The following is a 17,741-nucleotide window of genomic DNA, read 5'->3' as shown; positions in this document are numbered from 1 at the left end:
TAATTTTTACAGTGTTTAACACATACTGTACTGTGTTAACATCTTTGGTGCAAAAGCTAGCTGGCAAAATCAGCTTAAATCTGCAAGCAGGTGAAACAACCTGCTCTAGCTACAGCACTTCCACAAGGAAGGTACATAAGGTCAGTGTATTGTTTTTATGTTTGTTTTCCTTTTAAAAGTTTCATTTAATTAGCTGGATGGGTGGGAACAAATGTTTTGCCCACTTTGTAATAACATAACTAGCAACACTTAAGCCCTATTTGCTTCCATTCAAAAGACATCCACTCATTAGCCAAAATGAAAGTTGTTTTTATGATGTGTTTTGGATGTTGAACAAAGGCATTTAAAGAACATCTTTTGGATGTGTTCATGCTCAGTGTTTTTTTTTCCACAACATGGAATTTCATTGGAATTACATGTCGTGTGTCATGAAGCATGGTGGTGGTATCAGATTTTAAGTTACCCTTGGGTTCTTGATGTTTCATATGATTGAATCTCAACAAAACATCTTTAAAATGGTTTAAAATGAGTTTTATATTCATTATTATTACAACATCAAATTAAGCCTTATTTCAGACATTTTATCATACTACAGTTTAATCAACTTTACATTTTAAATTTAACACAATACCTTTTTATTTACAAGAAAAGCACAATTCCACACTTTCATTTATTACATGAATGTCAGCTTTGATCTGCAACTATGAAATAATAATTAAAATCTTATTTAAAAATAATGTCAGACAATAATCAGCAGTCTAAATATAATTCTTTTATTGATAGTTCTTAACATGATGCATATGTACAATAATAAGTTAATAATATATATACACTCATATTTGGTAAGAAGCTTTCTTTTGCCTTAATGCTATAAATGAGGTCACTTGAGCGGGTCTGTACATGGTGAGATTAACCAGACATCTTGATAGCTTTAGTTCCTCTTGGAGCTCTGCTCTATTTAGCTGTCAAACAGCTCACAATATGAAAGAAACACACAAACACATTAAAAACCGTGAAACGTGCAATGTCATTTCCGTATGGTTCTGCTGCTTGTCACTGATTGCTTGAAATGATCAAGCACATGCCATAAACGCAGATCTGGAGCTCTTTGTAATAAGTGAAAGATTATTAGCCATCTTTTAGTCTTTCCTTCTGCTGTCTTGCTCATTGCTCCAGTTAGCTGCTTGCTGTTTTTTTTTTTAAGTTTACGAGGTGCTGGAACGCGCAGGCACTTAATATCGAAAGTCGTAAATCCCCTAATTTCAGCAAAAATAAAGAACCAGAGAAGTAGCCCATGGATACAAGGGCATCACACACACACACACACACACACACACACACACACACTTTCATCTCACAGTCCAACATTTGGTCTACGAAAATTTGAAGTTGTTAAAAAATGTTTTTGTCAGATCTCATACATCTCACAATATCGCTATAAATATATATTAGACATGTGCTGATAATATTTTATATGATATATTGTGATATTCAACACAGAATTGTGATCATGCATACTTCAAAATACCGGGGGTCCGTTTAGAAGCCCTGCTGTGTTTGGAAGGCAGCACAGGGATGACTGCCCTCCAAAGATCATTATTTTGGACAAGTTGAAATGAAAACTGCTCTTTTAAATACAATTAAAATCCAATTCAAATTATCTTTCAGTTTAAATGCTGTCCAGATACCATGTACCTTTTTAAAGATGTACCATGGTCTGATGGCTGTAGCTATCAGGATTGTTAATATCATCAGTTTAATATCAGCATCCTAACTGTGAAAAAAAAAAGTAGATGTTAGACTAATTCTGGAAAACGTCACAAGAAACAGGACGTTTCAGATGAAATCCTTCACTGTAGGAAGAAAAGCATTCTTAAGAAACTGTATACAATTTTTGAATGTGTCTAACCTCTAATTTTTGCAGGACAGTCACGTAATTCTGGAGAAAAAGAAGAAGTCCTTAATTCCAGGTGTCCAGCACAACATTGGTCTTTTTTGGACTTTTCAAAGAAACATTTTTTGTGGCACCTCAGAAGAAAACTCTAAACAAAAAGAATGATGGCCAGATGGGGGCAGTGGTCTGTCTGATACTCTGAGAATATCAGCACCAAAGTTTGGAGAGGATTTTCTTCATTGTTGCTTAAATTGTGGGATCTCAAACACTAGCGCAACGTGAAGAAATCGTCAGATGCTGGCCAGAATGGGGTGCACCGAGAATATCAAAGCATAGCGCTTCGACAACATCCAACCTCTCGATCTGGACGAGACGAGCTAGCAGATCCGGGATGCTGTATCCTGCTGTACTGACACGGTCGAAGAGCTGCATGCCATCAGTCATTCCTCCGATTTCATCACGTTTTAATCCAAAGCTCTCAGCCAGATGACGCCACGTCCTGACTAATGCCTTCTCTGTGCTGTAGGTGGTGCTCAGCATGCGGCTTGTTCGCTCCAAGCAGTCAAAGGGCAACTCAACTGGGCTTAAACCTTTAGGAGGAGATATATGACACCACAATGGGGTTAAAATGACTTCATAGAAAAATGATCCCACTTTGAATAATTACCAGTTAGTTATGTCATGGTGTGCATATATGTTATTTTCTGAAAGGTGGATGAGGATTCATAATATTGTGCTGTTCACTATATCTGTTATATGGATATTGTACCCACATATGACAGATCAAAACAAATATCTAGACCATAGACTTGGGAATATATTCAGTGCTTTTCAGAAGTACTTTGAACCCTCTTGAACTTCTCCACATTTTGAAATGTTACAACCTGGAACACTGGAATTAATTTGTTGTGAAGCATGGTGGTGGTAGTGCCATTTTTTTTTTACCTTGGCCTCTTGATGCTTCTCTGACTAATCCACTCTTTACCAGGTCATTAACTTTTGGTGGACATCCTGCTCTAGGCAGAGTCATGGTGATGACATATTCTTCCCATTTTTAATAGTTTAATAAACCTCTGATTGATACTTTTCCAGAACCTTGTCCCAGATTTGGCTCCTTGGTTTTCATGATGCTGTTTGCTTCAGTATGTATGTTGTCTAATAGGCTCTGAGGTTTTCCATAACAATGTGTATTTATATTAAGATCATACAACACTTTAATTGCACATATTCAATTAAATCATGCGATTTCTGATAGCATCAGAACTGATTTAAGGGTTTCCTGGGGGAATGGGGTGAAAAACTTAAAGCCATAATATCCCTCTTTGAGTATTATAGGTTATGTTGTGTACATTCATGACATAATTCCAAATTTAGTCCATTTCAGTTCCAGGTTGGAACAAAAGGTCAAAAGGGGGTGAATACTTCAAGACAGTGTATATTAGGGGTGGCCAAACTACGGCCCGCGGGCCAACTGCGGCCCGTCGCTCTCTTTTATGTGGCCCACCATGAATTATAAAAATTAAACTGTAATTTGGCCCGTTGTAATGTCAGTCTGAGTACATTGCACTTTTTAGTTTCAACACTGGGTGGCGCTGCAATTTTGAGCAAGATTTGGCTCCGCTCTAGACTCTTTGGTTGAGTTACTCACGTTCGCTCACGTTACTGTTTACTTTATTGGTTGTTGCCTTGGAGACGAGCAAAGCACTCAGATGAGCAATTACATGTGCTATCACAGTAACTGACAAAAGATGGAAGTGAAAAGACGAAAAATAGAGTGAATGTAGAAAATTTCAGACTAGATGGGAAAATGAATACTTTTTCGTAGAGATTAAGGGAAAATGTGTTTGTGTGATTTGCAAGGAGTCTGTAGTAGTGATGAAAGACTATAATGTTTGAAGACACTATGAAACTAAACATCAATCATGCACTTCATACACTGGCCTGGAGAGGGAGAGAAAAGTCAAACAGATAGCCTGTTAGCGCAACAGCAGCATTTTTTTTCCTGCCAACAAACTTCAAGAAAACAGCACCAGAGCTAGCTATGAGGTATCTCAACTGATCGCTGAGCATGGAAAACCTTTCTCAGATGGTGAATTTGTTAAACACTGCCTCACTAAAGTTGCCGGGATAATGTGTCCAGAGAAGATTCAGGACTTCAGAAATGTGAGTTTGTCCAGACAAACAGTTGCCAGATGAATCGAAGACCTCTCAGCTAACTTGAATCAGCAAGTATCAGACAAGGCAAGAGCATTTAAGTTTTACTCAATTGCGTGTGATGAGAGTACCGATGCTACAGACACAGCGCAGCTGCTGATTTTTTTACGAGGCGTCGACATTAACTTTGGCATTACCGAGGAATTACTTGATCTTAAGAGTCTAAAAGGTACCACAACAGGTAGGGACATTTTTGAGGCTGTATCGGCTGCGATTAATGACATTAACCTGCCCTGGGACAAGCTGTGTGGAGTTACCACAGATGGGGCTCCAGCAATGACTGGCGAACGTAATGGGATGGCCTCCATGGTGTGCAGAAAAGTTCGCGAAAGCGGAGGTGAGGCTGTAAAAATGCACTGCATTATCCACCAGGAAGCACTCTGTGCTAAGACTGTTCAGGTGAATGATGTGATGGACATGGTGGTTAAAGCAATCAATCTCATTCGTGCAAAGGCGCTCAATCACAGACTGTTCCAAACTTTTTTGTCTGAAGTTGAAGCTGAATATGGAGACGTCATCTACCACTCAGATGTGCGCTGGCTCAGTCGCAGCACCGTTCTGCATAGGTTTTACTCACTGAGATCGGAAATTGACCAGTTTTTGAAAGAGAAAGGCAAGCCTCTTCATGAACTGGATGATCCCCTATGGTTGGCAGACCTGGCTTTTTTGGTAGATCTGACCAGCCATCTTAACACACTGAACAAGAGCCTTCAAGGCAAAGATCAACTTGTCTCTCACCTGTATGCACACCTGAAAGTGTTCTGTGTCAAGCTCAAACTTTTAGAGGCGCAACTACGCGACTTCAATATAGTTCACTTCCCCACAATGTTGGAGCTGAAGACAGCTTTCCCGAATGCCAACATCTCTGCCCAAAAAAATAAATATGTATCGGTGATCACATCTCTTCTGGCAGAATTTCGTAAGTGCTTTCAGGATTTTTCGGTCATTGAGAAAGACATGAAACTATTCACAACACCATTCTCGGTTGACGTGACAGATGTTGATGAGCGTATGCAGATGGAAGTTATTGAGATCCAGTGCGACGATTCACTGAAAAGTCGGCATCAGCTTCTCCCCCACCAGAGTTTTATCAGAGTTTGAATAAGACCAGGTTTCCTCTCATGAAGCGCCATGCTGCAAGAATGATTAGTCTGTTCGGGTCTACATACATATGCGAGCAGACATTTTCTCTTATGACTCTGAACAAAAGCCAACTAAGAACGAGGCTGACCGACAGACATCTCTGCGACGTTCTTTGCATTGCAACATCAAGGCTTACTCCTGACCTGCCAGCTATTCTTCGGTCCAAGACTCAGCATCACTGTTCCCACTGAATGACATTGCAATTTTTTTTTTTTTTACCTGCAAATGTTTTCATCAATCTTGTTGCACCTTTGTCACTGATCGTGACCCATTTTCAGTTAGGCTACTTAACAAAGCACTAAGATTAGGCCCATACACAGGCATGTTTTCTTGATGTCACTGCCTGTACTGCCTTTTTCCTTTTCTCCTTTTGGGCTACATGTGAATGTGTTATTTATTCATTTGCAGACCTTTGTGACATTGTCAGTTATTAAGCTAATTGAAATTAATTTCATACCAAAGTAGGTTGTTTTATTAGGCTATGTTCTTATGTAAGCCATTCACATTTTATACCAAACTACATTAGCTTACACAGCCACTTTCTCTCAGAAGTGTTGAAACTGCCTTGACCCTCTGTGTTGTTCACTCAGACATTTATGTTCATAGCCTGTTGCATTCTACATATTTCAGGTTACATTCTGAGATTTTCAAATGTTTATTTGAATGAAACCAAGGATAAGTAAAGGTGTGTACTGTAAACTTAATAAAGTACTCAGACATCATTATGTGTTTAGTAGGCCTATAATTCACATCATATCAAGTAGGCTACTATTGCAACAAAAATACAATGTTTTGCATAGTCTAAAACACACTGTAACTAGTCTTAAAGACACCTTTAATTTCTATTGGCCCTTGGTGGCTCATATTTTTCTTTATGTGGCCCTCAAGCAAAAAAGTTTGGCCACCCCTGGTGTAGATCAACTTTTGAGCAAGTAAAATGCGTAGTTTGCCAATTCATGGTATTATATTTGATCTTATATTTATCATGCAAAATGCTTCTTTGCTACATAACACTGTTGTAATATTTCATTTCAAAATCTTTCAAGCTTTATTTTTGTGAATAATTAAATCCAGGTTCATTGGTCGGATTTGAGTTGGACTGTGTCCTGATTTCCACTTCACAAAGTTCTCTAGACTTAAACTGTCTCCTTAGTATAGTCATGGATGATGTGAAAAATGAGTTTGACTTATTTCTGCTGGAACGTATTATCCCCGAACCTCTGAAAGGTCACTGTTAATTCTGTACAGTGCCAGTCGCTGCAGGTGGCATTAATTTCACTGTCAAAACATCAAGATTTTAAAAAATGCAGAAGTTGATCCCTGTAAAAAAGCCTGGTACAAAATGTCCTGCTTTGTTTGCTCAAATTTAATGCATTCAAGACACAAGATGCATGACAGATGTCTTTGAATTCACTTTCTCCACATGCACATTTTGAGAGTTTATACAGAAAACCACTCTTTTATTGCATTCTTTAAACTTGAAACTAATTATTCCTGATCTTCTAAGAGGAAAGCTGTTGAGTCATATCATGTGTCAATGTTTACTCAATAGGAGTTTTTCTTATTTATTTTGGGGAAAACACAATAAAAATACTTGAATACCACCATCAGAATATGAATTAGAGGGAAATGACTGAGTAAGGATTTAACACTGAAACTGAGTACGTCAGTATTCAGACCTCAGATGTAACTACAAAATTATTATGAGGTACCATGAGTGTTACACATATATGGGTGGAGTTTGTCTAAAACAATTGTGTATCAGTTACACATGATTCTGAAGTTGGAATTAAGCATGATATTGCCTTGAGTGAGGAGTGGTATCAAGTCTAGTGCCACTCTGTGACAGTTTGGTGCAACTTATGGAGTACCACTACATGCTGACGTTGGCATGATTTAATTCATTTTTATTTTATAGCTCAAAATAGCAAATTAAAAGCATGATAAAATTATTATGCTCTGCACAAACATTTTGATTTCATGCCCTGGATTTAGTACAGTGGTGCTTGAAAGTTTGTGAACCCTTTAGAGCAGGGGTCTTCAATCCTATCCGCAAAGGGCCGGTGTAGCTGCAGGCTTTCATTACAGCCAAATTGGAGGCTCACTTGATTGTTGACTGGAGACGAGGGTGAAATGATTAAACAAGTGAAATCAGGTGTAGCTCCTGCTTGGTTGGAATGAAAGCCTGCAGCCACACTGGCCCTTTGTGGATAGGATTGAAGACCCCTGCTTTAGAGTTTTCTATACATCTGCATAAATATGACTTAAAACATCATCAGATTTTCACACAAGTCCTAAAAGTAGATAAAGAGAACCCAGTTAAACAAATGAGACAAAAATATTAGACTTGGTCATTTATTTGTTGAGGAAAATGATCCAATGTTACATATCTGTCAGTGGCAAAAGTATGTGAACCTCTAGGATTAGCAGTTAATTTGAAGGTGAAATTAGAGTCAGGTGTTTTCAATCAATGGGATGACAATCACATGTGAGTGGGCACCCTGTTTTATTTAAAGAACAGGGATATATCAAAGTCTGATCTTCACAACACATGTTTGTGGAAGTGTATCATGGCACGAACGAAGGAGATTTCTGAGGACCTCAGAAAAAGCGTTGTTGATGCTCTTCAGGCTGAAAAAGGTTACAAAACCATCTCTAAAGAGTTTGGACTCCACCAATCCACAGTCAGACAGATTGTGTACAAATGGAGGAAATTCAAGACCATTGTTACCCTCTCCAGGAGTGGTTGACCAACAAAGATCACTCCAAGAGCAAGGCGTGTAATAGTCAGCGCGGTCACAAAGGACCCCAGGGTAACTTCTAAGCAAATGAAGGCCTCTCTCACATTGGCTAATGTTAATGTTCATGAGTCCACCATCAGGAGAACACTGAACAACAATGGTGTGCATGGCAGGGTTGCAAGGAGAAAGCCAATGCTCTCCAAAAAGAACATTGCTGCTCATCTGCAGTTTGCTAAAGATCACGTGGACAAGCCAGAAAGCTATTGGAAAAATATTTTGTGGACGGATGAGACCAAAATAGAACTTTTTGGTTTAAATGAGAAGCATTATGTTTGGAGAAAGGAAAACACTGCATTCCAGCATAAGAACCTTATCCCATCTGTGAAACATAGTGGTGGTAGTATCATGGTTTGGGCCTGTTTTGCTGCATCTGGGCCAGGACGGCTTGCCATCATTGATGGAACAATGAATTCTGAATTATACCAGCGAATTCTAAAGGAAAATGTCAGGACATCTGTCCATGAACTGAATCTCAAGAGAAGGTGGGTCATGCAGCAATACAATGACCCTAAGCACACAAGTTGTTCTACCAAAGAATGGTTAAAGAAGAATAAAGTTAATGTTTTAGAATGGCCAAGTCAAAGTCCTGACCTTAAGCCAATCGAAATGTTGCAGAAGGACCTGAAGCGAGCAGTTCACGTGAGGAAACCCACCAACATCCCAGAGTTGAAGCTGTTCTGTATGGAGGAATGGACTAAAATTCCTCCAAGCCGGTGTGCAGGACTGATCAATAGTTACTGGAAGCATTTAGTTGCAGTTATTGCTGCACAAGGGGGTCACATCAGATACTGAAAGCAAAGGTTCACATACTTTTGCCACTGACATATGTAATATTGGATCATTTTCCTCAATAAATAAATGACCAAGTATAATATTTTTGTCTCATTTGTTTAATTGGGTTCTCTTTATGACTTGTGTGAAAATCTGATGATGTTTTAGGTCATATTTATGCAGAAATATAGAAAATCCTAAAGGGTTCACAAACTTTCAAGCACCACTGTATCTCACAGATTCCTTAATTTCAATAAACTGTCCATGCACAATATAAAAAAAGAAATGCAAAACAGCAGCATGTGCTGGATCAAGTGCTGTTTTAGATGCTGTTAAATAATCAAGCCATATTGTTAATTTAAACCAAATTTGTGGTGATTAATGCAACAGTATGACTAATCATGGAGAAATATATTGGAAATATATATATTCATAATTGTATTATTTTACAATATACTATTTTTCATTTTTAAATTGTCTGTTCTCGTTATCTTGCACATTATTACATCTGTCAGTTGACATTTTCTAGCCCTGATTATTTTCAGGTTTAAAGGCGAGTGTGTTTGAAGGTGGTGGTCTAGGCACTGGAGAAGAACTGCCCATCTTGGATGCTTCTACTAAAGACAATTCTGTCAACCTCAGAGACATGCAGGTGATTTTAATGATCTGAAAGTGGAGGCCAGAAAATCCACATAAGCACGTGCGCAACCCAACTCTGAACACCAGGAACTTTTCCCACGTAAATATAAACATGACTTTTGGATTTAGATGATCAACTCTGAATATGTCCCAATGTTTCTGTCATTTATATTCAGGCATTTGAAATTTTTTGTATTTACTACGTTTTATTTATTTATGCATATACTGATACTCATTTGCTATGCTGTTTGACTTTTGTGACAAGAACAGTTTAACTTCATGATCAATGAAATTTCTAGAAAGAGAAGATGACTTACCCTCGGCAACACTGCAAGCTTTGGCGTACAACTCTAGGATTTTTTTCCTTCGACTGTGAATCTGCAGGCAACAGAGAAACACAAGTGGATTAGTCACAATCAGATGAAAGCTTTATTTTTCATAATGTATATTATATTATATATACAGTGGATATAAAAAGTGTACACACCCCATTAAAATGATATTTTTTTACATCAGAAAAACCTGAGACCACGATAAATAATTTCAAAACTTTTCCCACCTTTAATGTGACCTATAACCTGTACAATTCAATTGAAAAAACAAACAAACCTGTTAGGGAGGAAAACAAACAAACAAAAAAGTACAATAAGCTGGTTGCATAAGTGTGCACAACCTTAAACTAATACTTTGTTGAAGCACCTTTTGATTGAATTACAGCATTCAGTCTTTTGGGGTACACACCTGCCATCAATTAAAATGACTCTGATTAACCCCAAAGAAAGTTCAGACATTTACTCAGTTGCATCCTCCAGCAAAAGCTGTGGTTAGCAGAGAGCTTACAAAGCATCAAAGGAATCTCATTGTTGAAAGGTATCAGTCAGGAGAAGGGTACAACAAAATTTCCACAGCATTAGATATACCATGCAGCACAGTGAAGACAGTCATCAAGAAGTGGAGAAAATATGGGACAACAGTAACATTACCGAGAACTGGACGTCCCTCCAAAATTGATGAAAAGACAAGACGAAAACTGGTCAGGGAGGCTACCAAGAGGCCTACAGCAACACTGAAGGAGCTGCAGGGATTTCTGGCAAGTATTGGTTGTGTACTACATGTGACAATCTCCCATATTCTCCATATGTCTGGAGTATGAGGTAGGGTCAAAGAAAAACATCCAGGCCAGGCTAAATTTTGCAAAAAAATTGCATCAACTCTCCCAAAAGCACGTGGGAAAATGTGTTATGGTCTGATGAAACCAAGGTTGAACTTTTTGTCCACAATTCCAAAAGGTATGTTTGGCACAAAAACAAACACTGCACATTACCAAAAGAACACCATACCCATGGTGAAGCATGGTGGTGGCATCATCATGTTTTGGGGTTGTTTTTCTTCAGCTGGAACAGGGGTGAACAGAACACAGGGGTGACTGGAACACAGTCAAGGTGGAGGGAATTATGAGCAGTTCTAAATACCAGTCAATTTTGGCCCAAAACCTTCAGGTGTCTGCTAGAAAGCTGAAGATTAATTTTATCTTTCAGCATGACAATGAACCCAAAAAAGTTTTGGAATGGCCCAGCCAGAATCCAGACCTAAATCCATTTGAAAATCTGTGGGGTGACCTGAAGAGGGCTGTGCACAAGAGATGTCCTCACAATCTGAGAGATCTGGAGTGCTTTTGCAAGGAAGAGGGGGGAAATATTGCCAAGTCTAGATGTGGCAGGCTGATAGACTCCTACTCAAAAAGATTGAATGCTATAATTAAGTCAAAAAGTGCTTCAACAAAGTATTAGTTTAAGGATGTGTACACTTATGCAACCAGCATATTGTACATTTTTTATTTTTTGTTCCCCCCCCAACAGATTTTTGTTTTTCACCTGAATTGTACAGGTTATAGGCCACATTAAAGATGGGAAAAGTTTTGAAATTATTTATCATGGTCTCTTTTTTTTTTACATCAGAAAAACCTATAATTTTAATGGGGTGTGTGCACTTTTTATATCCACTGTATTATAACATATTATTCCAGGATTTTTAGAATTAGCTTGCTTTTTTTTTCTGTCTCACCCCCATAGTTCTGCTGTTGTTGCTGCAGTTGTTGTTGTTGATGGTGATGCTCGAGCAGGTCTTGTCTCGAGTGAGATTAACGAGAGATAAAAGGCAAAGATCAGTAGATCCCTGCTTCTCATGTGCCGCTTCTTCATCACTGTCAATGCTGCGGCTCAGCAGCTGCTCATTCTCAGAAGACGCATCGTTTTCACTGAAAAGAAACACGTGTGATAATAGTAATGTTCAAAATGGCTGCCAAGTTGTACCGCAGGGTCAGCTGCTATTGCTTTAGCATCTAGACTCACTGGCCACTTTAATAGTGTCAGTAAACCCGTTGAAAACACACAAACTACAAACATGGAGACTCGGAACTACAAGCCCCAAGAACCACAGCACCCTTTGTCACCTGAATACTAATCACAGCTGTCACGCATTCCTCTAATCAGCACCCCAACAACTTAAAGGTCTTAGGCAAGGGTCAGAGGTGGAACGTAGAATATCCACTTTATTTTCTAGAAGAATGACCCAAAAAGCAAATTCAATCTTCCTGGTGTCTAATTTGCACCCTAAAATTGAATAAAACAGTTAAAATATACTGGTTTGCGCAAGTTCCGAAGGTTTGTTTACATCTCTCTCACGCTACTTTTACCGCCGGGGACAGTCGCCGTGACGTCATTCAAGGCAAACAGACTGGGAGCAGTTCTGTTTACACTTGCGAACCGAGCACACGTGTACAGACTTTGGTTGTGAGAGGTTGTGTAAAATGTCTAAAAGCGACAGCGATTTTGAAGTAGGAACTCTCCAAATTGAATATCGAGAGGTGAAACCATATACAGTATGTATGAACCTATGGCCGTTGCAAAGCCATAGTGGATATAGGTAATGATTACTTGACAGTGCGCCAGTAGGCCACATTAGCCTGCCATCCGCGGCATTTCCCGGTGTCAATATATCAGGCCTGACATCTCATCTCGTCTATAATGATTTTTTTTCAACTACCAAGTATTTAAATGAAAAGGGTAAAAACGTTTACCTCCAATCTTCTCCTTTTTGCTTGAGCGTTGCTGGTCCATTTCTTCTTTGACTGCTTGATTTTGTGCTCGAATTTTGTAGGAACAGCATCAGGTTTGAGCAGGGGTGGAAGTAACTTTTATTTCTTGCCGGTACAACAACCCCGATTCCCAAAAAGTTGGGACAAAGTACAAATTGTAAATTAAAACGGAATGCAATAATTTATAAATCTCAAAAACTGATCTTGTATTCACAATAGAACATAGACAACATATCAGATGTCGAAAGTGAGACATTTTGAAATTTCATGCCAAATATTGGCTCATTTGAAATTTCATGACAGCAACACATCTCAAAAAAGGTGGGACAGGGGCAATAAGAGGCTGGAAAAGTTAAAGGTACAAAAAAGGAACAGCTGGAGGACCAAATTGCAACTCATTAGGTCAATTGGCAATAGGTCATTAACATGACTGGGTATAAAAAGAGCATCTTGGAGTGGCAGCAGCTCTCAGAAGTAAAGATGGGAAGAGGATCACCAATCCCCCTAATTCTGCACCGACAAATAGTGGAGCAATATCAGAAAGGAGTTCGACAGTGTAAAATTGCAAAGAGTTTGAACATATCATCATCTACAGTGCATAATATCATCAAAAGATTCAGAGAATCTGGAAGAATCTCTGTGCGTAAGGGTCAAGGCCGGAAAACCATACTGGGTGCCTGTGATCTTCGGGCCCTTAGACGGCACTGCATCACATACAGGTATGCTTCTGTATTGGAAATCACAAAATGGGCTCAGGAATATTTCCAGAGAACATTATCTGTGAACACAATTCACCGTGCCGTCTGCCGTTGCCAGCTAAAACTCTATAGTTTAAAGAAGAAGCCGTATCTAAACATGATCCAGAAGTGCAGACGTCTTCTCTGGGCCAAGGCTCATTTAAAATGGACTGAGGCAAAGTGGAAAACTGTTCTGTGGTCAGACGAATCAAAATTTGAAGTTCTTTATGGAAATCAGGGACGCTGTGTCATTCAGACTAAAGAGGAGAAGGACGACCCAAGTTGTTATCAGTGCTCAGTTCAGAAGCCTGCGTCTCTGATGGTATGGGGTTGCATTAGTGCGTGTGGCATGGGCAGCTTACACATCTGGAAAGACACCATCAATGCTGAAAGGTATATCCAGGTTCTAGAGCAACATATGCTCCCATCCAGACGACGTCTCTTTCAGGGAAGACCTTGCATTTTCCAACATGACAATGCCAAACCACATACTGCATCAATTACAGCATCATGGCTGCGTAGAAGAAGGGTCCGGGTACTGAACTGGCCAGCCTGCAGTCCAGATCTTTCACCCATAGAAAACATTTGGTGCATCATAAAATGGAAGATACGACAAAAAAGACCTAAGACAGTTGAGCAACTAGAATCCTACATTAGACAAGAATGGGTTAACATTCCTATCCCTAAACTTGAGCAACTTGTCTCCTCAGTCCCCAGACGTTTACAGACTGTTGTAAAGAGAAAAGGGGATGTCTCACAGTGGTAAACATGGCCTTGTCCCAACTTTTTTGAGATGTGTTGTTGTCATGAAATTTAAAATCACCTAAATTTTCTCTTTAAATGATACATTTTCTCATTTTAAACATTTGATATGCCATCTATGTTCTATTCTGAATAAAATATGGAATTTTGAAACTTCCACATCATTGCATTCCGTTTTTATTTACAATTTGTACTTTGTCCCAACTTTTTTGGAATCGGGGTTGTATTATTTTGAGTCATAGTGCGCGCGCACAGCACGCGCCGAAAAATACACCTAATTATTTATTATTGTCTACTTATCAAGCATTCACTCGGACTTCTTATCACTCAGTAGTACTAGTATAGTACTTTATCACACTATCACTCTTTCATCCACCTGTATCAGTTTTTGATTATAAATAAATTGCAAACACATCATTTCAACAACACAATCGTTTTAATAACATTTTTTTTTACCTGAACAGTTGAAAACTAACTTTTCATTTTGGACATTGGACACTGAACAGTGTAACAGAACAGAAAAGTAAAAGTTACTTTGATTACCAGCTGCGCACGTTATAGCACAAGATCTGGTTAAGCCGTATGCGCGCTGTAGCTCGCTCATTGTTTGTCCAGCGAAACACTGCACACATAATAGAATATTGAAACATCAACATATGTTTCTGCATATGTTGTTTTTATTTGGGAGACTTTGCAACAAACGTCTGTCTGCTAAAACACTTTGGATACCAGCTGCGCACGTTGGCGCAAGATGGTTAAGCAGTGGGCTACGCGCACTATCTCGCACGTTGTCTGTCGAGTGAAACACGGAAGGAATTTACTTCAGACATAATTCAGAGACCGGTCAGAACGAGTTATATGCAATGTATATTGAGGAAAAAGTGTTGCTTTTGGTAAATTGACGTTAGCAGGTGTGTTGTTATGCTGAAAGTACTTTTTTTTTTCAGAGACAGTATATTTTTCTTTCCGGTACGGCCAAATCTTTTAGTGGTATGCCGGACCGGCCAGGACCAGCTTACTTTCACCCCTGGTTTTGAGCCTTCTCTGTCCGACATGGACACCTAAACTCTCCAACAGATGGGGATTCTTCAAAAATAAATCGTCGAAGTGATCGGAGCACAGAGTGGCGCATTTACCTGGCTGCCAACCCTCTGGCTTCACGCGCACAATCCACTCTCTCCACCTCATCTCCTCTTTCGGAAAAAGCCAACCCACTTGCTCCGCCTCTTCTCTTTCGGAAAAAGCCAACCCACTCGCTCCGCCTCTTCTCTTTCGGAAAAAGCCAACCTACTCGCTCCGCCTCTTCTCCTCTTTCGGAAAAAAACCCCTCTCGCTCCGCCTCTTCTCCTCTTTTGGAAAAAGCCAATCCACTCGCTCCGCCTCTTCTCCTCTCTCAGAAAAAGGTAAAAACTTCTTCCTGAACCAGTCCCGTTGTTACAGTTCACTGCACAACAATAAGGCATGGTTTTTCTTTGGAAATTCCCGATTGAATGTCTGCACTCAAACCAAACGGCAATGCAAGGAAACGGAAGTGGACTCAACTCAAGTGGTTTGTTTGTCTTGAATGATGTCATGTGCCGAGTGGTCACGAAAATCGCCAAACAGAAATTCGCCACAATCTGCACTAACTTATTTTAATTATTACTTATTAACAATACTTCTTGGGACCAGAAGAAAATTACAAGGGTTTTTTAACATATAAAGTTTCAAATGTGCATAAATTGAAAACCGTTGCCTACGATCTTTAAGCCACTCTCACACTCCACTTCAGTGCAAAGTATTGTCCTGTTTGCCCAGTACATACCAAGCCTTGTATTCTCCTGTTTGCCTCTCTGTTTTCTGACTCTTGCTTGTGTTATTCTACTACGACTCCTGTCTCGCCTATTCCACATTGTTTGCCGATCGCCCGACCCACGCTTGTTTCCTGACCTCACTTCTGTCTTCTGTTTTGGCTTTGTCAACCGTCTACTTCCCCGCTCTCCTCTGCACATACATCAGTAAGTGCCTGCATTCTGACAGGATACTTTGCCATTATGGATGTAGCAGAAGATGCGAAGCAGATGGCTTTGAATGCTCAGGAACACCTATTAGGAGAACATCAACAGATGCTAGCAGACCTCAACACCCGTATGTTGCAGCTAACAACCGTGATGTCGCAGGCCCTCCTACCATGCCCCAAGTCCCTTCCCAGCTCCGCGCTACAACTTCTGCCTCCAGGGAAATTTGCCAGGGACCCCATTGATTGCAAAGGTTTCTTGCTTCAGGGCAATTCCATGTAAATGTCAACCTCACCATGCAAAAATAAAGCAACATGTAATACATCAAAACCACTCCCAGAGATATCACCTAGGCCTGTATTTTACAGATGTGAATAAGTTGAACCAATTTGTAACCAACCTAATATGTCACTGTCAGTCTTTCTTTCTTATAATGTAAAACCCAAGCTAAAATCAACTTTGATCATGTACAATTCTATATTATTGCCACAAGCCACAGAAATGTATGCTAAAATCCACAAAACAGCAAAACAATAGCCATCCTAAATATTATTTAAGAACTTTGATAGTTTTAGCTGATATTTAGAGAGTTTTTCAAAGGGTTATGGTGGTTAAATTGCTGATTTTCTAAACATATGCCATGTCTATTTCAGACGCGTCACATCCATAACGGAATTTCGTCACATCCATAACGCTGACTTTTCCTTCCGAAACTCTGCATGAAATACAAAATATTTTAAACAAAGATTTTTTAATATTCACCTTGGACCCCTCTATCAAATGAATATCTTAATTTCGACATTAGGTTTACAATTTCACAGAGTTTGATAAAAATGTAGTCACCCAAGAAAAAAGTGATACTTTTTCTGTCACATCCATAACGCATCTTTTATTGGCGTTTTCTGGCATGCCCTAGATGTACTATGGGAATTGTTCTTGTTCTATCACTTCTCCAGTATGGTACAGCCTTAAAATATGCAACACCTGTTTAAATACTGGGAGACAATAAAACATGCACTGGGTCATTTGTTGCCATTTTGAGTTCAAGTGTCACGTCCATAACGCTGGAATTGCTCTTCAGTGCTCAATGTATTTCGCTACCATGCCTACCCTTTCTGACAATCATAAGATCGTGAAGTTTATTACTTTTCTCATGGGCAAAGCACTGCACTGGGCCAGCATGATTTGGGACAAGGAACAAGATCAGACAACTTCCTATGAGCAGTTCCTCTCCATGTTTAAAAGGGTTTTTAACCACGAACCAGAAGGAATTGAAATAGGAGAGAACCTGCTAACCATTTCACAAGGTTCCCATAGTGTGGCGGAATATGCTCTCGATTTCAGAACAATAGCAGCAGCTAGTGGATGGAATGAACCCACTTTGAAAGCTGTTTTTCGCCAAGGTCTACACCCTGCAGTTCTGAGTGAACTCGCCTGCCGTGATCAACAGCTCAACTTGGACTCGCTGATCGATCTAGCTATTCGACTGGATCATCTGTTGACTCACAGACCCTCCATTCAGGAAAGCGCAAAACCTGACACTACTTCTGATGACAGCATGCCCATGGAGGTTTCACATACCAGACTCTCTCGTTCTGAGCGTGAGAGGAGAAGGGAGAGATTATGCTTTTACTGTGGAAATTCAGAACATTGACTGAGTAACTGTCCCGATCATCTTCCCCGTAA

General features: G+C 39.6%; 1 protein-coding gene across 1 annotated transcript in view; it reads right to left on the bottom strand.

Annotated features, from left to right (window-relative positions):
* Positions 1 to 752: 752 nt before the first annotated feature.
* Positions 753 to 17,741, bottom strand: part of edar (ectodysplasin A receptor) — a 78,994-nt gene continuing 62,005 nt past the window's right edge. Inside the window, exons 10-12 of the mRNA XM_060929051.1 lie at positions 11,527 to 11,719; positions 9,780 to 9,840; positions 753 to 2,484 (exon numbers count right to left, since the gene is read on the bottom strand). Of these exons, the coding sequence (XP_060785034.1) occupies positions 2,156 to 2,484; positions 9,780 to 9,840; positions 11,527 to 11,719 (583 nt within the window). The 3' untranslated portion in view covers positions 753 to 2,155. The remainder of the gene's footprint in view (positions 2,485 to 9,779; positions 9,841 to 11,526; positions 11,720 to 17,741) is intronic.

Source organism: Neoarius graeffei, chromosome 9 (assembly GCF_027579695.1).
Source record: "Neoarius graeffei isolate fNeoGra1 chromosome 9, fNeoGra1.pri, whole genome shotgun sequence".
In the NCBI taxonomy this organism is placed as follows: Eukaryota; Metazoa; Chordata; class Actinopteri; order Siluriformes; family Ariidae; genus Neoarius; species Neoarius graeffei.
Note: the sequence above shows the minus strand (reverse complement) of the source record. Positions and strands in the feature narration are given on the sequence as shown.